General features: G+C 37.7%; 1 protein-coding gene across 1 annotated transcript in view; it reads left to right on the forward strand.

The window, feature by feature from the left end:
* adamtsl3 (ADAMTS-like 3) overlaps positions 1-24,602 on the forward strand; it is a 130,770-nt gene that overhangs the window by 102,468 nt on the left and 3,700 nt on the right. Inside the window, 12 exon segments of the mRNA XM_057358154.1 lie at positions 1,853-2,142; positions 2,375-2,504; positions 4,143-4,347; positions 5,425-5,607; positions 6,626-6,779; positions 7,585-8,563; positions 14,464-14,591; positions 14,670-14,798; positions 18,886-19,068; positions 19,707-19,823; positions 21,391-21,603; positions 23,382-23,565. Of these exon segments, the coding sequence (XP_057214137.1) occupies positions 1,853-2,142; positions 2,375-2,504; positions 4,143-4,347; positions 5,425-5,607; positions 6,626-6,779; positions 7,585-8,563; positions 14,464-14,591; positions 14,670-14,798; positions 18,886-19,068; positions 19,707-19,823; positions 21,391-21,603; positions 23,382-23,565 (2,895 nt within the window).

The raw sequence follows: 24,602 nt of genomic DNA on the forward strand, positions 1-24,602 counted from the left end.
CTCTATGGAAGGACTTTCTACTCAAAACTGTCTTCTTCCTGAACTCTAATCCTGAGATTAGAACCTCCCTGTCTCGAGTGCTGTTCACTGATATACACACCCACGCTTACTCAAGTCTCCATAATAGCGAAGCAACACTTTGAAGAGAATGTTGTTGAACAAGTCAGCTAAACATGTTTGTAGCTACCTACCCGAATGAAAGGTAACTCTATTTCACCCTTGAGGACTGTGGTTTCTTACTGCTTTAGTAACTCAACGGGACCACACACTTAGCCATGCGTTAGCCAAGCATTTGTAGACTATACTTCATGTCGTAGAGCAAAAAGACGCAACCTCACCGAAAAGCTAACAAACGTATGCACTCACACGCTCACCGACTCTCTGAACCGAACCTGTTTTCTCAATCACATGAGGAGTTCTGACATCATAATATTCCCTGAATGACACTCCTACATTAGTCCAAACATGACATGTTTGGGGCTTATTGGGAATTACAGATCTCATAAACTTTAATCCCATAAACCTGGAAAGCGTTTAGACAGCGGGCGATGTGAGGTGTGCATTGACACCCGCTCTAGGGCAGCGCATTTCCACAATACTTAAATGCTTTTACAGATCTGCCCTGCAGTGGTGCGCCACATGTGTTTTAGCCGAGTTTAATGACAACACCGCAAGATGAAATGTACGCAAAAACAGACGAGCATGATTCGGCAAAGCTCCCGCTCCTCTGTGTTCTCTGCTTTATTGCATTTGTTTTAAGGATTATGTCTTACTTTCAGTTTCTCTCTTCTCCCGTCTCTCTTGCTGTGCTAAATCTAATTACGAACGGATCACGCGAGCTACGAATTTCGAAAAAGTCATTTTCCACTCGCCCGAAATATGGTAAAATCATTCTGTGGTTCATTAGGAGACCTCACCACATTTATTTTTATTATCACGTTTATCCCGAGTGCGGTCGCCTCCTAAATATCAAAGTCTTCTGGTCCATGATACTGCTATGTTTATCACTGTAACTCGGTATTATTTCAAGACGTTTTTTGTTTTGATGTTATAATAGTTTCTGGTTTTATTGTCATAGACGTAATCAGAGCCAGTGGTTAAAGCTCAGCTGGCTGAACCCTACCCTTTACACACGGCATTGTGGGTAATCTCATAGGAATTTTGAAAAATAGGTACAGTGATGTAGTTTTAAGACCTTCTAATGAATTCTTCATTCTAATGTTCCTTTAGTTCATCTGGCGTAATAGCAATGGATCATCAAAGAATCTGTCAATGGATTTGAATCCCAGGCACATACAGTATACTGATCAAATGTAAAGCATTGTATATATTAAATGTATATATAGCACTAGATAAAAGTGTCTGAATAAATGTAAATATGTACACTAAAGGTGGTAAAACGTATAATAAAAACACGATAAACTTTTATTGAAATCTATAAACCTTGAATGATGTAAAACCCCTTAAACTGTAAAATCATTTTAATAAGCAGTTTACAGCTTTCACAGAATGTTCAAGCACCAAATAGTCTAATAATAATCATTATTATTATAAATAATAACAATAACAAAAGTATTAAATTATTGTTGTTGTTAATATTACTATTATTGTAATTTAGTTATTGTTTTGTTCTTGTCCTTGTTACTAATATAATAATAATAAAATATACAGTATTACAGTTGTTGTTATTTGTGGGGTAATAAATGATAAAAAATAATTTATTTATTAAAACCATTTTGTATTTTACAAAATGCAATAAATCAGCAATGTGTTTATGCACAGAGAGCTACTAGAAAAATGACTTTTCATTAACAATAACATTTATAAGGTGTGTGTGTATTTGTGTATGTAGGTTCATTCCGGGTCCGTGGACAGCCTGCAGCGTGTCCTGTGGTCTGGGAATTCAGAGACGTCTGGTGAAGTGTAAAGTGCTACTGTCTTTCACTCGAACTGAAGTGGAACTCCCTGATGAAGAATGCGACGAGGAGAAGCCTCCCTCACAAAGGTCTTGTGATTCGGGCCCGTGTTCGGAGTCTCCAGACTCACCGTGGTGGCCCCTGGGGTCCCAGGAGATCCCGGAGCAGCACGGCTACGATTGGGAATACATGGGCTTCACAGCCTGCTCCGCTTCTTGTGCTGCTGGTGAGTCTCCAAAAAACCCATTACACAAAACAACCTCTGTAATGTATTCACTGATCAAACAGATTTCAAACACGTAATTATTGTGTACAGATTAAGGTCATGTCCAGCTTTCCAAGTGAAATAAAATTGGCATGAACTCTAAATTTGCTGGGAGAGATGTATAGATATAAACTATAGATATTTAAGAAACTCGTATCCCAGAATTTTTTTCATCACTGTGTTTTGTTTGCAGGCAAGCAGATGGCTGTCGTCAGGTGCGTGAGCACCTCAGGAAAGGAAATTGTTGATGACGTGCTCTGCAGCAGCTCCAGGGCGCCGCTCTCCTCGTTTCGCATCTGTAACCCTCAGCCATGTCCTGCAAGGTACCATACACATACCACTGAGTAAAAAATGGGAAAAACATTTCAATCTTAAAATGAGGTTGTATGGGTATTCTCCTCTCCTCCACTGAAAAGTACCAAATAAAGTGCCACAGTGCTACTGTGGGATTCTTGGAAGTTTGATGTCCCGTACTGTATCTTCTGTAAAACAAACTATGATTTTCCATCTGATACTGTACCAGAGTTTTATTGTATTTTATTTTAGTTTAAATTTGTTTAATTTTGTCATTTTATTAATTTTATATATTTGTTATTTATATATATATATATATATTAGGGCTGTCAAACGATTAATCGCGATTAATCGCATCCAGAATAAAAGTCTGTGTTTACATAATGTACTGTATGTCTGTGTACTGTGCATATTAATTTAGTACTTATAAACACATACATGTACACAACATGTATATATTTAGAAAATGCTTCCATGTATTTATTTATATTTGCCAATAATTAAAATTATAGGTAAATGTTTATTAATATTAAAATTATATATTTTTCTTAAATAAATGCGTATGTTTTTATAAATACAAAATTAAAATGCCCAGTACACAGACATACATTATGTTAACCCAAACTTTTATTCTGGATGCGATTAATCGTGATTAATCGTTCGACAGCCCTAATATATATATAATAAATAAAACTTTATTTATTTTATTTCAGTTGTAATTGTAAATGAAATCTATAATGACAAATTTAAACTAAAATAAACTATGTATAGTTTTTATTTATGTTCAGGTAATATTTTTAGTGCCTTTTTTATTGTCTTTGGGTCTGTCCGTCAATGTCAGTTTTACCAGGCAATGTAGACACCGCTAACTGATTTATTTAACAACAAACATATTTGACTTTGAAACATGTTGCGTGCAAAAGAAATGAAAAATAAATACAACAGGAATCATCCGGCTCTTTTACAAGGGCCTAAAATTGAACTCGCTGGGCTAAATCACATTAAAGTACCAATTTCAGATTGAATCTAAATAGCTTGTCAGACTGCTTACAATAAAAACATGTCATGAAAATAATGTGTTTTTCTGTTAACTGTCCGTTGGCCAAGAAAAGCAGGGCAGCTGGCGTTTTAAAGCGATGCATTATGGGATAAATGGTTTTCTTGGAGCGAAATGATTTTCTTTTCTTAGAAGTTTGATGTGCCGCTTTTTACATACAGCCGCACAGAACGTTACAGTAGTTCAGATGTTTCTGGAAATGAAGCGAGATTGTTATCTCAGAAGTGCTAGTAGTAATTCGAAATGCAAAGAATTTTGGCTATATGATCTCCAGTCAGTTCAAGCTACAGTATTGCATGTCATGAAATGCCAGGGTTCATAAAACTTAAAGACCAGAGGAACGTAAAGAACGTAACTTCATGTTTTGCATTATCGCAACGTGCATACCCCAGGAATATTTAGCTAAATTATAAACATAGTGACCCATAAACCTAATCTACTGTATGTTTGCATGTCTTTGTTTCATCTTGAATTTGATAGAATTTAAAATTGACTTTTAAAAGCAATATTATACTTTCCATTTCACTGAAATATGTCACATTATGCGTTGTGATTGTCTGGAACAGTTATGAGACGAATCTGCCGATGTGTACATGTGTGTCGTGTATAGATGGGAGGTGAGCATGTGGAACCCGTGTTCCGGGTCATGTGGTGTGGGACTGCAGACACGCAGTGTGTCGTGTGTGAGGCCTGTGGCTGGAAACCGCACAGAACCAGCGTCCAGTAAAGACTGCGTGGAAAGCAGACCTCCAGAATTACAGGCCTGCAATCAGGTGGCGTGTCCACCCGCCTGGCTGACTGAGAGCTGGCAACAGGTTAGTGACCCCCTTCGTGAAATAAAACTCCACACTTTAAATAAATGCAATAATAATCGTTCTTTAAAGGAGAATAACTCAAAAGCAAAATTCTATTCCATTCGATAATAAATCGTTTTTCTGTTTTTTTATGCAGACTGTTGAAATGTTAAAGGGATACTTCACCCCAAAATGAAAATTCTGTCAACATTTACTCACTATCGAGTTGTTCCAAAACTGTATAAATGTCTTTGTTCTGATGAACACAGAGGAAGATATTTGGAAGAATGCTTGTAACCGAACAGTTCTTGGCCACCATTGACTACCAAAGTAGGAAAAATTACAATGGTGGTCAAAAGTGCCCCAGAACGGTTTGCTTTCCTACATTCTTCAAAATATCTTCTATTGTGTTCAACAGAACAAAGACATTTATACAGATTTGGAACAACTCGAGAGTGAGTAAATGTTGACAGAATGTTCATTTTGGGGTGAACTGTCACTTTAAGATTATGCTGTAAATGGAAACCATGTAAAAAACAATTTGGCAATAGGGTAAGAAAAGTCAAAAATGACCTGAAAACACGTCTCATTATCTTTATACACAGTTTACTTAAGTAAATTTTTTTTTTTTTGCTGGGGTACCAAAATATTGATATATTTATATAAATGAATTTAAATCTTTTTTGAGCTATGCAATGCACATTATTATTATTTTTTACCATATACTGTTATAGTGTTATTCGTACAGTATCTATTTAAATTTTTCTGAGAATTTGTAAGAGGAATGTCTGAGACCAGGTTGTAATAATAAGTTCCCATATAAAAGGCTAATATTTTTAGTTGGCAGTGAAGGGGAAGATGAAAAAGAAATGAAAGAAAACAAGGCCGATAACCTGGAGTCTTATTAACATTCAAAGATCCACACAAATCAGTATTTGGCATTTCTACTGTAAACTACAGTTAAAAAACATCTTCACATCAAGGGTTGATGTTTATATTCACTCGAATGCTGCACTTTGCGTGTTTGTGGAGGTGTTTGGCTGATGCTGACAGCGGTTTGTTTGTGTTTGTTTGGTGTTTGTTTGTTTTGTGAGTCAGTGCTCTCATTCATGAGGCAGAGGATCACAGTGGCGTAAAGTTTACTGTAAACAGAGGTTGGCTACAGGAAGCTACCGAAGATTGACAGACGAGGAGTGTCCCGGAAACAAACCTGCGGCACACAGAACGTGCTTCATCTCCGACTGTCTCTTGCCCCGTCTGGAAGGAGGAGAGTGGTCAAAGGTGGGAATTACTTTAAAACTATATATATATATATATTTATATATACATACTGTATATATATGCATTGATATAAAAACATATGAAAATAAATTGCTTACTGTTTAGGTTAGAATTAGTGTCGTGATTTATACAGTAAATACTGTTATTTAATAATAGAAGTCGATGGTGTGGTCCGGTGGTAAGGTTGCAAGGAAAAAAAGGAATAAGGAAAAAAACATAAACACAAATATTGAAACTTTGAATTTATAATAATATTGAAACTTAATTGTGTGTGCTAAGGAAAAATCAAAATAACTGTATGAAAATCTTGTAATATAATGTAGAAGTATTCGGAGCCCTTTTAGGGACATGGTGGTGAAAAAAATGAGAGGGAAGAGAAAAATATATTTTAAAGCTTTTGCGTTATCTCGCAAAAATGTTGCATTCCCCGGAGAAACATTGCGTTCCCTCGCAAAACTTTTGCATTCTCTCGCAAACATATTTGTGTTATCTCGCAAAAGTTTTGCAAACACATTTGTGTTATCTCGCAAAACTTTTGCGTTCTCTCGCAAACATATTTGCATCATCTCGCAAAACTTTTGCATTCTCTCGCAAACATATTTGCGTTATCTCGCAAAACTTTTGCGTTCTCTCGCAAACATATTTGCGTTATCTCGCAAAACATTTTGCGAGTTCGGACAAACACTTCATATTTAATGTCCTGCTGGCAGAATTTAAGACTAGCTCTGTACATAAACAGAGCTAGTTTTGCGAGAGAACGCAGAAGTTTTGCGAGGGAACGCAATGTTTCTCGGAGGAACGCAAAACATATGCGAGATAACGTAAAAGCTTTAAAAAATATTTTTCTCTTCCCTTTCATATTTTTTCCACACCATGTCCCTAAAAGCGCTCCGTAGAAGTAGATAAAAAGATGTAGATGAAAAAATCCCATATAAGATACATGGTAAAAGATGCCAAGTTGCATTCTCTCATGTTGGAAAAAAATGGGTAATTTAAATCGGTGTATGTGTGTATGCAGTGCTCTGTGACTTGCGGAAAAGGCGTTCAGCGTCGGGAACCCGTGTGCCGGAGACAGACGGCGTCCGGTCAACTAGTCACTCTGGACCGGTCGGCCTGCGGTGGCCTTTCCCTCCCTCCTTTAGTCCGGAGCTGTCGCATGAGCCCCTGCAGCAGTAAGATCTTCATTCATTTACACGAAAGTGAAGCTTTAATTGAATTAATAACAGAATTGCAAAAATATTGATGTCAGAAACAAAAAACAATGGACAGGTTGTCCCGACCCCATCTCACCCAAAAGCTTTCGGACCTTAAACAAACAGAGCACAGAGCTACTGAGCCACAGTGTCGCAGTATTAATACTTTTTGGGAAATAAACTTTTCATTGTCTGTGTTTTTAAAATGGCGCAGAACAGATTTTAACATTTGAAACAATGACAGACTTCACATTTATCTGTTATTAGATCAAATCAGATTATATAAACTATTAGCGAGACCTGACCTGTGTTTGACCTTCCTCTCAGCGCAGTCTCCAGATATTCTGACACCAACAAGTTGACTTTGTTCGGGAAACCCGTTTTTGTAGCAGCTTGTGGCAACAGTAATATCCTACTTGAGTTTCAGGTTTGGATTTCTGTCATATAAAAAGCAGGCTTCTGTAGGTAACATTTCATATGTTGTCATTGCGAAACCCGTGAACTCTCCATGGCCATGTATAAGAGCTCTGTGAGAACATATTAAGAACTTAGTTTGGGTTCAAACCAAATTTCTGGGTTTATCATTTTGTAAATCTGTTGTATGGTGGAACAGTCATGCAGCGTATTTTCATTTTCTTGAGTGTCAAATATATTCATGGTTTCCTTCTACTTTTTAAAGTTAGTTTTGTGTTGTATGATTTGACTTCTTAAGACTCAACAAAATGAACTAGTTTGGCAAACTCAAAACTAGGACAATTAAAACGTCTTGTTCCTCTCTCCGCAGAGCACAGATACTCCAAAAATCGTTGCCCTCAAGTCATGGGCCTGAAGCGCATCTACATTCAGACCAGACAGGAAAAACGTCTCACTTTTACTGTTGGAGGACGCGCCTACCTTCTACCCAAAACCTCCATCGCCGTCAAGTGTCCGGTGCGTCATTTCCCCAAAGCACAGATCCGCTGGGAGAAAAATGGGAAGGAGCTAAAAAGCTCAAAACGTCTGAGCATCACCAAGTCTGGAGCGTTGAGGATCTATAACCTGGATGCTGGGGACATCGGAGTGTACCGTTGCTGGGCCAACCAAGATTCAGAGACGTTCGTCCTGAAGCTCATTGGCCACAATAATAGACTCCTGGAGCATCCTGACGGTTTGGAGAAGGATGATGGATTTCATCCGTACCTCAACAAAGAGGGTGTAAAGTGCCACGAACAGAAGGGATCTGCAAAGAAAACTTCAAAATCTGACCCGGGCTGGATGCAAAAGAACGAGTTTTACCGAGATGACAACGGTCAGCCAAAGGACACTCTTGCTTTGGGAAAACACTCGGGGGCTTTTGTCCTAGAACCAGCGCAGTTTGAGGAGCTCGTGAGGAACATCACTCAACTTGCCGAAAGCGGAGACGTGACGGATGAAATGGCGTCGCTTCTAATAGGCAAGATCATGGAGGATTTGGCCATCACTGAGCACGGGACAGCTAATAAAGAATTGAGCACTACGGTGGATAATTATTTGAATAAGACCCCAAACTCTTCGACACCTTCTTTGGGGAAGGGGATTAAAAAAGGCAGCGGAGCCGCGATCGTTCGTCAAAAGCATCACGGGTCTGCAATGAGCTTCCAGAGGGATCTCAGGATTCATGTGGGAAGGACTGCTTATCTAACCAATGCTACACACAGCCTCACGCTGATCTGTCCCGCCCGGGGATCACCTCACCCGAACCTGTCCTGGAGCAAAGATGGAGCTCCGCTACAGAACAGCGAAAGGTAAAGCACAATAATATGTAGTGTAATGGGTCAAATATGCCGTTCATTGATGGTGATGCTTTTGGGTTTTGTTCACATGTATTTGTTTGATAATAGTTGATGCTTTTACACAATTTTGTTTGTATTATATATAATATATAACATTAAATATACAATTATGCTATTTTTATTTATTTATTTATTTATTTATTCTGCGTATTCTGTGAAAACGTCACCATATTTTGGTTTTGTTTATATATACGTATATATAATGCATGGTAACATAATTTTGTTTGTATATATAATTGTATTTATTATATATACTGTAAAATACATATAATATTTAATTATTTATTCTTTGTCAATTCAACCGCATTTTGGAAACTTAGCCATTTTTGATTTTTTTCATAAGTTGTTGTGTAGAATTAATTTATGCTTATAAATAATTTTGTTTTAATATATATTGTTTTTACTCATTTATAATTGTTTTGAATTAATTAATTGATTATTATTTTTATACATCATTTTGTATTTATTATATATGATATAAATATATAACATTTATTTTTAAGTATAAGTCGTTATTAATAGTTATTAATAAATGTATTAATTATTAATACATTTTTTGGTAGATAGACAAACTGTATTGAAACCCAAAATATTAAATGCCATGGATGAATATTTAGTGAGTAATCCACTATTTTGGGATTCAACAAAAAAAAGCAACAGCTTTTTACTTTGCGAGGTTTGTGCGCAAATTAAAGGGGGTGAAAAAGGACTTTAAACTAATGACGGCATTATTATTTTATTTTACACAAATATTGGTATAGTAGATTTATTGGTAAATTCTATTGACTTTAACTATCCTTGATATGCCAGTGTTGACACTTCAAACGTTTTCTGATTCACCAATACACTAAATATTAATCCATGGCATGTCATTTGGTTTTCTTCATTTCTTGACAGCCATGGCCACTACATCACTCCTGTTATGTTTCATAGAAAAAAACAGCGTATAGGTGTGGAACAACATGAGGCCTTGAGTAAATAATGGCAGAGGTTTTTTTTGTGTGAACTTTCAATAAGGGCAATAAAATGACACCAGCGTTCTGTTGACTAAAATACATTTTCAACCAGAGTCCATAGCACACCTTGATTCTCATCCAACAAACATGGTTTTAAAAATGTGTGAAGTTCAGCTTAAACACAACAAGCTATTTTTTCTCTTTATGAAAGCAAGACTCCCTATGTACCTCTGAGTCCAGCGTGACTGATCTCGATTGAGCAGCCACATATTCCAAAGGCTTGTTAATCACCAACCCACTCAAATATTCACCTCAAGAGCACCCCAACTCTCACGTTATGCGGTTTGTTAGGGTCAGAAACGCTGGCTGCACTTGTTTCAGTCTCTCCAGGGTCGCATTGTGGTCTAATAGTCTGGTCTACAACGTTGGTTGTTAAATAAAGTCATTGAAAACATTGATTTAGTAATTCAGATTTGTCCAGTTCAGGGCCTTAATGTGGCCTCCGCACAGACAGTCGCCAAACATTGTCTGCCCCCCTTCCTGGCAAACGCTGGGTGACCTGAGACAGACGTGGCTGTACAAACATCGTCCGGGCCTCCTCTTGCAACTTTGGCTTGGAAATCCTGCAACGTTGGTGTGACATGTGAAATACTGAAGTGCTTAAACTTTCAGTGGTCAATTTTGGCATGCTGTGATGTTGGTTGTCTTGACAGCCAGTGATTTTATGCTGTACATATAAGTGCATATGAAATCCACATACTGTATCAGAACACTTGATGCACCAAATTACAGTATACTACATTGTTTTAAAAACAGCCAATCAGAACACACAACAGCCAAACGTAACACCCAATAGCCAGTCAGAGCACAAAACAGCCAATCAGATTGCACAAAATATACGACAGCCAGGACACACAGCAGCTGACTACAGTCAATCAGAACACAAAACTAATAACAAAACACAAAGCCAATCAAAACTTACAACCACCAATAAGAACTGACAACAAGCAATCAGAACTCACAACAGCCAATCACAACACACAGCAGCCAATAAGAACACACGGTAGCTAATCCAAACACACTGCAGCTAATCAGAAAACAGGCAGCCAATTAGAACTCGGAACTGACACAGAGATACTCTTAATAAAGGGAGATGGCAGGGTCTGTAATGCTTCCAGTTGGAGAAAGCGTAACGGCTAACGAAACCCATTGGCATCTATTAAAAAAGACTAGCGCCTGAAGCCAGGGCGTTAGCATTAGCCATTACGCTTTTTTGGCTAAAGGTTGTATGCTTTCCATCTAGTGGCTTTAGCTGTGTCCCAAATAACATACTATACACTTTAGAAGGGTAGTATCGTCCCAAATGGAATACTAAATGGCTTATACTAACGGAAGTATATCGGTTTCCCAGACGAGCGCAAATGGCACAATACGTGTGAATAAAAATCTATTTATACACTGTAAATTTAATGTAGTTTTCATCTGTTTTGCCCAGCATTACTTTAGTCATCATCAGATTGAAGCGTTATCACTCTGCAGGAGAGTTTTGCTCTAGCAGCATTCGATAGCCCCGCGTCCCTTCCGCTACTTAAGCGAAACTGCGACCGTTAAGTGCGTGAAGTGTCCACAGTTCCACACTTCATATTTTCGGTTGAAAAAGTGCATCATCCGTGTACTTAAAGCGAACTTCTTTTTTGAGGATTTTCAATGTGAACGCACTACTCGCACTATTTATACTACAAAATGGCGTAGAATAGTGCACGATTTGTGACACGCCTTTTGACTGACAACAACCTGTCAGAACACAGGCAACCACCCGAACACACAGCAGCCAATCATGACAAAAAAAGCCAATCAAATCTAGCAACAGCCCATAGGAACCGACAACAAGCAATCAGAACATCCATTCAGATTTCCAGAACTCACAGCAGCCAATTAGACACAAAGGACCCAATCCGAGCTCACGAGAGGCAATCAGAACACACAAAAGCCAATCAAAATTCACAACAGCAAATCAGAACTCAAAACATCAAAATCAGAACACACAACAGCCAATCAAAAAAGTTCAACTGAGGTGAACTGGGGATCTCATTTTCAGCCATTACATTTATCATCTTTCATTTCTGTTTTTTTTGGGATCCTACACAGTCCTTTTATAATCCTTTATTTATTTATTATTCTCGACCATTATTCTCGATTCTTCAACCACAGTATTACACTGAGCTGCCAAATCATTTGCCTCCCACTCTATGTTGTCAGGGCTGTTTCAGCCGTGGTCTCAGCTGTGTTGCCATCAGAGCAATGCTGCTTATTCCCATTATAGAACTCCACACTACCCCAAAACCAAACATAACATCACTGCCAGTCTATGCCAGCCCAGTGCCAACCCAGAATAAATGCATTCCATTCCTACAGACTAATATTTACAATTAGGTCATGTTATTCTTCTCTTGCTGCAAGTATTGGGAATATTTCAAATTGCCTTGCTGCATGAAAATTGCCCTAAATTCTTTCCATTTATCGCGAGTCATTCCAAATATTATTTGAACAAACAATGAAGGATCTTTCTAATGCTAGGTAACAATTTGAAATGTATTTATTTGAAGTAAAGTTTGATGTCATTTGACAAAAACGAGTATGTTAAATAACCTGCAGTTACATGTTTCAAACAGAGATGGCGCTAGAGAGGCAAATGTTTGCAGCTTTAAATAAACTATCACACAAACTCTTTTCGTCTCACAGTAGTCTTTATCACATCAAACTTATTACACGACATCAATCTCCATAAAGAAACAAACAAACGCAGCCGTAGCGCTTACGGCCCCGGGGTCCACCTCTGCTGTGGCGCTTACATACCGCTTCTTATTTTTGGCCAGATGTGAAGCAAAACACAGGCGAGGTGATTGACGTTCACAGACTCTGAAGCTGCGTGAAGCCTCACCTTTTAAAGCCCTTCCATTCGAATGTGTCTTGGCACAACAGCGATTCACTAAATCAGGCGCTAACAAGGTGATGTTGCTTTACTGCTGCGGATGTGAATTAAATATGACACACACACACACACAGAGTTCTGGCTGAAGTTGGTAACGGTGTGATTGATGTTATGAGCTGATGAGGTTTATATTACAGCCCTCATTTAAATGAAGAATGTACGGTGGGTTTTTAAAAGCGTTTGCTCGCATTTAGGGTTAGGGATCTGAAGAAACTCGTAACTTTCAAAAATAAACTTTGGCCTGTAACTTTCACTTCAGTAGACTTGAATGATTCTTAAAAAAATTGATTCTGTTAGTAGAAAGGCCAGTTGACGCAAAGAATGATAACTATAAAGATAGCTTTAGCGATAAATATATTAGCGTCCACACAGATGGACAATAACGGTATGTTTATTCTAAGCGCACGTGCTTCAGTTTCACATTTTAACTGTGTGAGCTCTTCAAATTCGAATGGATTTTGATTGGCTATCAATGTTTTATCGTTCAAAAATCGCCAGTCTCTGTATCATTATTATTGCAGTTGTGCTACTGCGCTTTTATAGCAAATATTATTATATTATAAATAATTGGGTTTGTCCGTCTGTCTAATACAATTCATATTTTTGCTGGTAATTGCATAATTTTTAGGTAACAATTTAGTGGAAATATATTTATTTGAAGTCACGTAAAGCTGCAATCCGTATTTTAAAAAAAATAAAAAATCAACTAAAATCTTTTAGCAAGTACATAGAAACGATCTCCTTACCTCAAAACGATTCACAATAGTTAGCTTATATAACTATATTAACGTCCACAACAACGGATTATTCTAAGCTCACGCTACATTTTGAATACGTGACCCCTTTGAATTCAAATCGATTGGCTGTCAAAGTTTTATCATTCATCTGCTGGAAAACATATTCTGAAAATGATCCCAACTCTCGTTGATCGCAGTCATCATTATTATTATTAGTAAAGTTGTGGCGTGGACACTGCTGCTCACTTAAATTTACTGCCATTTTTGATACTTTATAGTTACATAAAATATTTTCATTGGGTCTTTAGGCGTTTTGCTCAAGGACACAGTGGTGGGCTTATGAATCGAACCATCTGGGGTTTAAACCTTCAACCTTTAAATAAAATACATTTGTAACCACTAAGCCACACCACAGCCTATTTAAACGTTCATTTGTTCTTATTTTTAATGCACTTATGAACCATTATCCCTAATGAATTGTATGATTTTACTCACATTTTTCCAAAGACATCATTTAGTCGTTTATTTTTAAGACAGATGTGCCGTGTAGGATAACGTTTGTGATGGTGGAAACAAAGCCGCCGTTGTCTTAAGAAAGTTGATTTTCAGCCTACCTCCGAGTCCACCCAGACGTGCCATCACGCTTTAGATGATATCTTTTCGATGAGTTTGATACTTTGGACATGACTCAGCTGGAGTTTTTATATCAGCGGGTCGGAATGAGTGGGCTTTCATGACGCGTATGCTGGACTGGATACAATGTACATTTTGTGCCGCTGTCGCTTTGTGGGTTTGGGTGGGAGTGCGCTAAGAACTTGCTAAACCCTAGAGGTTTTATTTTCTTTACTTTTTGTCTTAATCACCCGTCTCTCTTCCAAAACGTAGTCAGTGGCCTTGCTGTCTACTGTCTACATAGGCAGCTTCATTAGAGTTTCAGGAGAGATGTCAACAATGTCTGAAACTGAGCTCAGATTTGTCAAGTCTGCAATCAAACGTCAATATTATCAAAGATCTCAATATGAACTCAAACATTACTCGTCAGAATTTCCCCCTCTTAGCCAGTTCGTTCTCCATTTAATCCAATGATGTCATTCAGACCAACCCTGATGTGCAGCCGTGCCCAGATTTAAGTGAACTGACCGGTCGTGTCTCTCTCGCCCACCTCAGGATCTCATGGGGCGGCAGTGGAGAACTTCACATCTCGGGTCCTGATCCTAGAGATGTGGGCGTCTACAGATGCACAGTCACCAATGACTTTGGTGCAGATTCAGAGACGTCACATGTTCTAATGGCTGGTGAGACGCAGTATGTTTTTATATGTGACGTGAGTTGTTTGTTTTAGTCATAAACATGTTTTATTACTTTTCAAACAGAATCTCCCAAGATCGCTGTCTCACGGAGAAACACATCGGATCTGAACAGCAGGAGCGTGATAGTGGTGGTTGGGGGTTCTGTCCATGTCCGTGTCGGTGCCAACGTCACCTTGGAATGCCCTGTCAAAGGTGTGAGAGGATTGGTTTTGACCGTTGTGTTTTGCCCCTGGTTAACCTCTGTGAATAAGTTAACACGTATGAGGCATGGCCCATGCTTAATAGCTCCCGTCCATGTGGTTTGGGTGAAAGATTTGGCTCATTGGAGAGAAATGTTGTGTAAAGACAAACAGGTTTAGGATGCCGGGTTGCGCTGCATCATTTACAAACACTAATCTACTGTAGCAAAATACGGCTCCTGACTGCCTACTGTACAATCATGTTTTTTTACAGCTGTCTATAGATTTCTATCTTGTGAAATTTAACACAAGCATGTCAATCAGAGTCGTTTAGTTCTAGTTATGGATTTTAGTGGACGTTTTATTCAATGATATCTTGAACCATTTGAGGTTTGTGGATTGTCTTAAAGGAATAGTTCACCTTCAAAATGATAATTCTGTCATTTTTACACGCCCTCTTGTCATTTCAAACCTGTATGACTTTCTCCTGCAGAACACAAAAGGAGATATTTTGAAGAATGTTGAGAACAGAAAACCGCTGGTCCCCATTGACTTGCATTGGTTTTGTGTCCATAGAAGTCAATGGGGACCAACGGTTTTTGGTTACCAAATTGTTTTAATATATCTTCTTTTGTGCTCTGCAGATGAAAGAAAGTCATACGGGTTTTGAAAGACATGCACGTGAGTAAATGATGAAAGAATTTTCATTTTTAATGTGAACTGTATCTATAATTTTAATTCGTTTTTTTTGTAGTCGACATGTCCTAGAAACCTGAGTGCAGAAGTAAACAATCACGGAAAAACTGAAATCATCAAGTTTAATTTTTAAATTGTGTTTTTTAGATATGGAGAAGTCATGGGAATCTATAAAATCCTAGTTTGGAAAAGTAATGACATTTTTTTCTGTTAACGTTCAGCTCAGAAATTTTTATGAGTTTAGAGATTGCTCTCAGTGCAACCTCTGTACGGTTATTAAAAAGTAGGCAGTAATAACAAACAGAGGAAAAATCTTGGAGAAGTCACTGGAAATTCAAAGACGTAGGAATCCTAATATCAATAATGATGAGAATACAATGTGTACTTGAATCACATTCAGACACATTTGAAATGCAGTGTTGTGTAAAATCAAGATTTGAAAAATCATGATTTTTATTGTGCATTCCAAGTAATATCAAGTTGGGTTCACTAGAAAAAAGAATCCAGTGTCTTAGTAAATATCACAAAAATAAAAATTATTTAAGTGATTTTTTCAGTGGGACATATTAAAAAGTATAAAAAGTCCTATAATTAATTCCTCTAAAATGTACTTATTTCTTTTCATTAAATAGACTTATATAATATAAGTATTTAATTAACAAATTATATTTTTAATATACACTTAATATTTGTGGTGAATTCGAAAAAGAAATAGAGTTACTTAGATTTACTTCATTTTTTGACTTACATTTACTTAATTTAAACAGTATATTTCAGATTTTAACATTTACATTTTTTAACAGTTTTTTTGTGTGTCAATTGTTTTACCAAAAAAATGGTTAATCACAGTTAAACCTTTTAGAGTGATGTTTTGATAAAGATATAATAACTCAGCTACCTGACAGAATAAAAAGCAACAGCAACATAGTAAAAAAATAAATGATTTATAAAACATTTAAAATAGTTATCTGTTTTTGGAATAAAACTCATCAAATATTACCTGAAAGATTATGAAAAATAGAAAATGTTGCCAAATTTTGTGCTTTAAAATGATTAGTTTGCAATAAATAAAAAACTAAATAAAAATCAAACTGAAATAAAAGTATATTAAATATATTTAGCAATATTAGAAGATTACAAAAAATCACATAACAAAATTGATAAACAATCAGCTAAAATTAAAATAATAAGTCAAATCGTAACAATTTAAAATATTTTTAAAACCACAATTACATGAAAATATCCAATAACTGGTCCTGGCAGCATCGACCCTAACTTCATCCATCACCTCTGAGAGACCAGCCCACTTCTGTGTTTTACATCCCATGAACTTCATAACCAAATCTGAAAATTCGTCTCCCTTTGACTTCCTTTATATTTGCATTTTTAAATAAATAAAAGCCTCTCAGAGGCATGTAACCACAAAACCCATTGTGTTTCTCTTCACTCCCACCACAGTTTATACAGAGATGTTTGCTCAGTGATTCAGTCGATGTAAAGGACACCCGCTGTTAACCAAAGACCCGTCCCGCAAATATCAGCTGTTCTCTCTTTCTCTCATCGCCATCTGTTTCCCTAAGATGAGTAAGAGAGAAACGTGGAATCTGAAGAACGTGTCGGGTCGGCTGCGCTAGACCGACGAAATATGCAGGCATGCTGCAAAGAAATATTGGTAGCGATGTAAGGAGATACCGTAATTTAGTTGTTAAACTGACGGTGTGGATAGACATCCTGTTGGGAGACATAAACTGATGCACACAAGCATCTGATCCAAAAACTCAGAGTCATCGGATAGCAAGTGTAATTCAGTTTATCACATATATACTGTATATATATATACTGTATATATATACTCATGAAAACAGCATGTTTGTTTGTATGATGTAATATATTAATCCTACATCTTATAAACATCCATTCCTGCCTACTTCGTAGGCGTGCTCGACGCTTTACGGGTACCAAAATATGCCCACGCGTGCTCTTGATGTACACACACCTCTCTTGAGGCTTGCGATGTTATTTTCCATTCCTGAGAGCGTGTCTATTCATCAGCTCTCCGTCTACAGGCCGTGCGTCTGAACTAATGTCTCCACTCGGCAGAATCATAAAACTCAGACTCCAATCCATGTGCTGCTCATTATTTTGGCAGGGTTGTCCCGGGGGAAGCGGCAAGAGGGAGGCAATTTGCATTCATTATGCCCATTTGTACAAGTAATTTGTGGCAATCTACAGGCTTCATACTGATCTGCTCTTTGAATCAACGTTTTCTGCGGTTTTGAACGGTTCTGCGTGAGCTTTGATGTTGACAGTTGAGTCTTTGAGGGGTACGATAGAAGTCGATCCGAAATACTGGACATTGTTTGGCGATTTGTCAAAAGCTAGGAGTGTTGAAATTGGTATTGGTTTTGGAAAAGCTGCTCCTGAATCAGCAAAGTGGCACTTTCTGTGAAAGCTGCAGGGTGCTGTGCAGATTACGCTCTGAAATACAGATTTTTGTTGTATATTTAGTTTATAGATTTTTATATATTTCCCCTTTTTAGAAAATGAACAAATTATTAGAAATGGGTAATGTTAAAAAATATTTTTAATTACCTAGTCGTAAAACGTTTAGTGCAAGTTGTCACTATTTTACAAGCTAGCGAATAATTTATATACATTTTTACTATCGTACACTGTAAAAAATTCAACTTAAAAACTTTAGTTCAAAAGTTGCCTCAAAGGTGTGAATTTTAGCGGCATCTAGCGGAGAGGTTGGGAATTGCAACCAGCGGCTCACTCCACCGCTCGCCCCTCCCTTTCAAAGCAGTACGGTGGCTGACACAGTACTAAGATGTCTTTAAGTTTTCGCTTCTTTGCAGAAAGAGATAACGTATTTACGAAACGCAGTTTGTCGGTTTAGGGCTGCTGTAGAAACAACATGGTGAATTCCATGTAAGGAGTGACCCGCGGTGTATGTAGATAGAAATAGCTCATTCTAAAATAATAAAAACATAACGCTTCTTTATTTGAGGTCTTTATACACCTCTGAACACATATTTATGTATATTATTTTTTCCAAAAAATTACACACTGGACCTTTAAAATTTAAAGGCAAATTAGCTTTACAAGTCATTTGAACTTAAATCATATTAAACTGACTACATTTGAAGTTTGCTTTTATTAACTAAAGTGGGTCAATTTATTGAAATAGTACACTTTAAAGTATACTACTAGTACAGCGACATTAATATGCTTGAAGTATGCTTGTTTTAAAGTATACTAAGAGCTGGTATGTGTCTCTAATTCTGTCACAAAAGGTAACAAGCTAAGTGCACCCTATTTGTTGAAACCGTCGATTAGCGTCTCCTTTAAAATTGAGCGTGAATTGATGGATAAAGTGTTACTTGGCTTGTCTCTTCAAACAGGTGTCCCTCAGCCAACAGTGAGCTGGCATCGTAAGGAGGGTCCGCTGAGCACCAGCGCTAGTCCTCTCCTGAACGGCTCTTTACTCCTGAGGAACGTCACGCTTCAAGACTCCGGCATCTACTCCTGCGTGGCTGCCAACGAAATTGGAAAATCGGTGGCGTCCAGCCTGCTACGTGTGGCGGGTGAGTGGCGTTTCTCCGGGGCGCCCGTATGTCAGTCCACAGTTTGCCGGGTGACAGGGAAATCCTCTCGTGACAGCGCTTTAGCGCTAACTGAACCGCACGTTGTGGGTTGGCTTGGTTTTCGACAAAGTCAGCGAACTCAGCGGGAGATCTGCGTATTGATATTGGCATCGCTCGGCACGTTCTCGTTGAGAAATAACCTGCGAGACCGTTAAAAACTGACTTTTTTAGGTCCTACGGGGGTGGTAAAATCCATCTGTGTTACAAAATAAAGAAATACGCCTGTCTTCATTCAGAGCGTCTGTCCCTGGAGATCGTATATAGGCTGAACTTGTAAGTGTGATAGAACAGAAACAGAAGTTGGAAGCGTTTCGTTTTTCTTCGCTTTATCAAAACATGACAGAGCTTCTCAGGTTTCCTCGATTCTTTCAATCATTGAGGTCATTTTTTGTCTTCGCCACAATTAAAACCAGCAAAAATCTTTCAAATGATGGAAAAATGAGATAAATAATAGCGATCACTCAACCATCAATGAATAATTTACCTAGAGAGATATTTCAAGTTTATCGTGATTAGGTTGATTGTGTTTAATGGTAAAATATGTGATGATTAGCTTGTATTCCTCTCGGTGCCAGAAGGATCTGCGGGTGAATCCGAGCATCAGAGTTTAAAGGAGATGAACAGAAAGAGAGTTCTGATGGCCTCGCTGATCGGCACCAGCACCACCGTCAAACCTGGAGATGTTTTAAGGATAGGTTTGGCACTTTTTCTCTTATTTTTTCATTATTCCGAAGGAAGGTCTTTACTGTCTTTCGTGAAAAGCCATGTGACTGCTTTCATCAGAAACAACTGGGCTGTCAAACGATTAATCGCGATTAATCGCATCTGTAATAAAAAGTTTGTGTTTACATAATATATGTCTGTGTACTGTGCATATTAATTATGTTTTTATAAACACATACACGTACATTTAGAAAATATTTACATTTACCAATAATTTGAACCATATATAAATGATTTTGATATTTTTCTAAAATATATGCATAGGTATGTGTTTATAAATAAAAAAATAATATGCACAGTACACAGTCATATTATGTAAACACAAACTTTTATTCTGCATGCAATTAGTCGCGATTAATCGTTTGACGGCCCTAGAAACAACTTGTTTTGGTGTTTTTGGTTGACATCACAGGTACTTTTTAGCCCCTCCCCACTAACCATCTTGCTCCATTTTTTACAGCGTTAAAAATCTTGATTGATAAAATCAAGCTCCATATAACATTTATTCTTGTTATATATTATGTTAAAAATGATGACTGTAACGAAATCTGACAACATTTATTATAAGGTTTTCTCCCCCATTGGTGGTTGCCATGTTGAGGTCAAATGACCTTTATTGGTAGCCCTTAATCCATTACTTCAGAGATGACGTATATTTGTAAGCTAACCCGGAAGTAAGCACCGCGCTGATTCCCTCGACCGAAAGCCTAAGCATCTTCCCCACAGACTTTTGGAAGATAGCAAAAAAATAAGCTCTGTGATTAACAAAGGTTTATGATGTTTACACGTTTCGTCTATCAAGATAATCTTTACAAATGAACACCACATTTGTTACTTTTGAAGCCGAAATACAATCGTCAGAAGTAAAAAGCTAACACGATGCTATAAACAGACTACACTTAAGGTCGCTCGATATCAACGTCACCACCACCAAGCCTCCGACAACTCTTTCAAACTTTATTAAAAATGTGTTCACTGGTAAGTAATTACTAAGTGAATGAATCCGCATCTACGTTTTAAGAGATTTGTGCCCATGTTGCATTATTTGTGAGCTTTATATACGCGATGATGTCTAACGTCCCCGCCACAGGAAGTAGATGCTTTTAACAACTTGTTAGCAACCGCCGTTTTGAAGACACAATAAGGCTTTAAAAAAATCACAAGCGGGTGCTAATTGGTGTGTTTTATGTCATAGAATATTTAGAAATTTCGGCCGATTTATCAAAAACCCATTCAAAAAACCCATAGACTTTGGAGCGATGGACCGGAAGTCCTAAAATGCTATCTCGCTTCCAGGTTTTGCATACAAAAAAACACTTTCAGTGATACGAATATGCCTGTGAATGGCATTTTATGTACAATACCTTCTTGAACTTTTATGTGATTCTGCATCCACGCCACTAGGTTTCATTATGAAAGCCACGAACACTTGCATCAGCTCACAAAACATTGAAAAGAAACTTGCTATTTTTGGCCCGTTTCTCCACACTCCAAACCTCAACACCATTTTCTCCCAAAACTCATCTTTAACCCCCTCAGGTTGTCCAGTGGTCCCAAGCCACAGAAAGCCCATCACATGGTCCTATCAGAACCAGACCCTGAAGCAGAGTCCAGGCGGGAGCTACCGCATGCTGGTGGGAGGTCGTGTTCTGGAGATGAACCAGCTCGGAGGAAAATTCGACGGACGCTACGAGTGCCAAACGCAAACCGGCAACCAGCGTCTCACAGCTTGGGTTCACGTGCTTTCGCAAGGTTAGCGTGATTTTCTGACGAGAGAAAACTTCTGGTATATATCATATTTAATATTGTGATCATTTGAGAATGAAAGTAAGAAAAAGAGAGGAGTACAGAGAAAGTAAGCAAAATAAAACAGAGAGGCTGAGTTTAACAATGTTCAGTTTTATACGTTGTGAAAAAAAATTCCATAATGTATTGCAACAAGCTTGATTAAAGAAGATTATAATGCTATTACTTAAAGATACAATGTATGAAATTACATTGAAATTACAAATGAAATTACATTTTTACTATCGTACACTGTAAAAAATTCAACTTAAAAACTTTAGTTCAAAAGTTGCCTCAAAGGTGTGAAATTGAGCGGCATCTAGCGGTGAGGTTACGAATGGCAACCAACGGCTCACTCCACCCCTCCCCCTGCCTTTCGAAGCACTACGGTGGCTGACACAGGATTAAGATGTCGACATGTTTTTGCTTCTTTATCGAAGGAGATAATGTATTTACGAAACGCGTTCTGTAGAGCCGTTTGTCCGTTTAGGGCTACTGTAGAAACAACATGGTGAATTCCATGTAAGGGGACCCGCGGTGTATGTAGATAGAAATAACTCATTCTAATGTAATAAAAACATAACGCTTCATTATGTTAGGTTTTTATACACCTTTAAAAAGTGTGTATAAGTGCTGTAAAATTGTAAATTAACGTGCAGTCTATTCAGAAATATTTGTGTTTGCTGTATATTTTTATACTTGAACAGAAAAATCTTTGCGTTGTTAGCTTAGCAACATGCTATTCCTATCTGCTAGCACATAACTGCCTATATTTACAAAATGAAGCCCGCACACTCCAACAATGAAATTGTTTTCTTATGGAAAAGCAACTGCTCGGAGACCTCGACCATGTCTTGTTAAAGCGCTGTCTTCCTTTCAGCTCCCACACAAAGCCAGGAATTTTAAAAGCCACAGACGACTGTGTGGACGTTCAAGTCCAGATTTCTAGAAACCTTTAAGGGCTTATAGATACTATAGTCTCTATAAACTCTCATTCTGAATCAGCCACTTGCCTCCGAATATTTCCCTGATATGAGGACATTGATTTAGAACATTCGAATTTCATTGAAGAATTTGACATCAATTTTTATGTGTTGTATAATGTAAAAATTGTTGCCTGCAACCGAATTGCCAATCAAATCCATCCCAAAATATCGAAAGTCGCTGTACAGTAATCATAACGACATTAAATAACTTAAAAATCTTCAACCTGCCGAATAAAAAACAACCTTCCGCCACAGTATAAAAGTATCCAATTCAACGGGAAAACCACAGACTTGGCAACCCTGGTTGGAAATTAACTTTTTCATTGAATTGATTGGCAGTTAATGCTTGGGATTGTTTTAAGGATCGATTTGGTATCTTTATGAAGTCATATGTTCTCATAACTCATGACCGGAATCACGCGCCGTGTCATTCATGTACAGTACACAGTAGAAAATCGTTCAATTAAAATAAAATCTTATACAATTACGTTCTTTATTCGTAAAAACCAATGGGGCCATTCTGTGTATATTTAAGATATTAAGATTTTTATTATCTGCAGATTATCTCTATTGTCTTTATACTATCTGCACAAGAAATGCACATATCTGACAGCTACAGGTTTATTTCGTTGTCTACATTGAATGACTGGTTACCATGTACAGTAAATAGAGAGAATGTATTGTTTTATTTTTGGTGGCCACACAGATGTTTCATGCATGTATTCCACACATAACTAATGATAATGATTTTGAGTGTAGATTTTGAGTGGCGTCTGGGCAGCTGGAGCGCATGCAGTGCTTCCTGTGGTAACCGAGGGGCTCAGGCGAGGAAGGTACGATGCGTGACATCAGACGGCCAGGAGACGCCCCCTTCAGTCTGCCATCACCTTCCCAAACAGATCAGCCAACCGCGGCCGTGCAACCCGCTGGACTGCCCTCCCAGGTGAGCTTCACGTCATCGCCCTCTACCTGTCTCACGAAAAACTGCCGTACTAACTGGTTCAGAAGATTCAGAAGTTAGCGACAGTCGCTCTCTCTTTGATAAATGACCGTGTGATGACGGAACTCTCTGTAGGCTTCAGTAAATAGTGAGCAGAACCCCTTAAGAATTTTCAGAGCTGTGATCCGTTTGACTGCGAGCAGCACTCCGGACTTCTGATTCACAGCCAAAGTGTCTCTTCCCATCAAACAGCTCATTTATCATTCCCTTTCTCGCATCAGTCTTCTCCAGAACCGAAAAGACCATCAGCGAAGCGCATGAATCTGACTCGATGAGCCCAATGGGGCCTGCGAGGAACAGCTATCAGAGATTCACATCTTCTCTCTGTCAATGAATTGGCAAGTCCAGACAAATCCATGGGGATTTCTACCATTTCAACATAGGGTAAATCGGATATTTAGAAGGGCGTTCGTAGTGCAACTTTTGTAATGTGATGTTTTTCAGTGGAACACAGAATATTCTGCAGGAAAGAAAGACTTGATTCTATCCAACAGGGTTTAACAGTATATATTAGCCAGGGCTGGTCAACGATTAATCGCATGCAGAATGAACATTTGTGTTTAAATACTATATGTCTGTGCACTGTGCATATTAATTTTGTATTTTGTTTTGTAAACACGTACTTTATACTATACACGTATAAATTTAAGACAAATATAAAATCAATAAATGTTTAAAATTAAAATTAAATTATTCATATATAAATGCAGATATTTCCTAAAAATACAGTATATATGTATTTGTACCTGTATGTGTTGATAAATAAAAAGTAAATATGCATTATTATGTTATGTAAACACAAACTTTCATTCTGGATGCGATTAATCGCGATTAATTGTTGAACAGTCCTAATATTAGCATGACTAGTCATTTTATGAAGGGTGAATATTTTGTTATTAATACCTATTGTTGCTTTTAAATTTCTGAGTGATTTTTGCGCAAATCACATATAGGCCTAATTGCATTGAAGAAGAAACAAT

Source organism: Triplophysa rosa, linkage group LG1 (genome assembly GCF_024868665.1).
Source record: "Triplophysa rosa linkage group LG1, Trosa_1v2, whole genome shotgun sequence".
Classification (NCBI taxonomy): Eukaryota; Metazoa; Chordata; class Actinopteri; order Cypriniformes; family Nemacheilidae; genus Triplophysa; species Triplophysa rosa.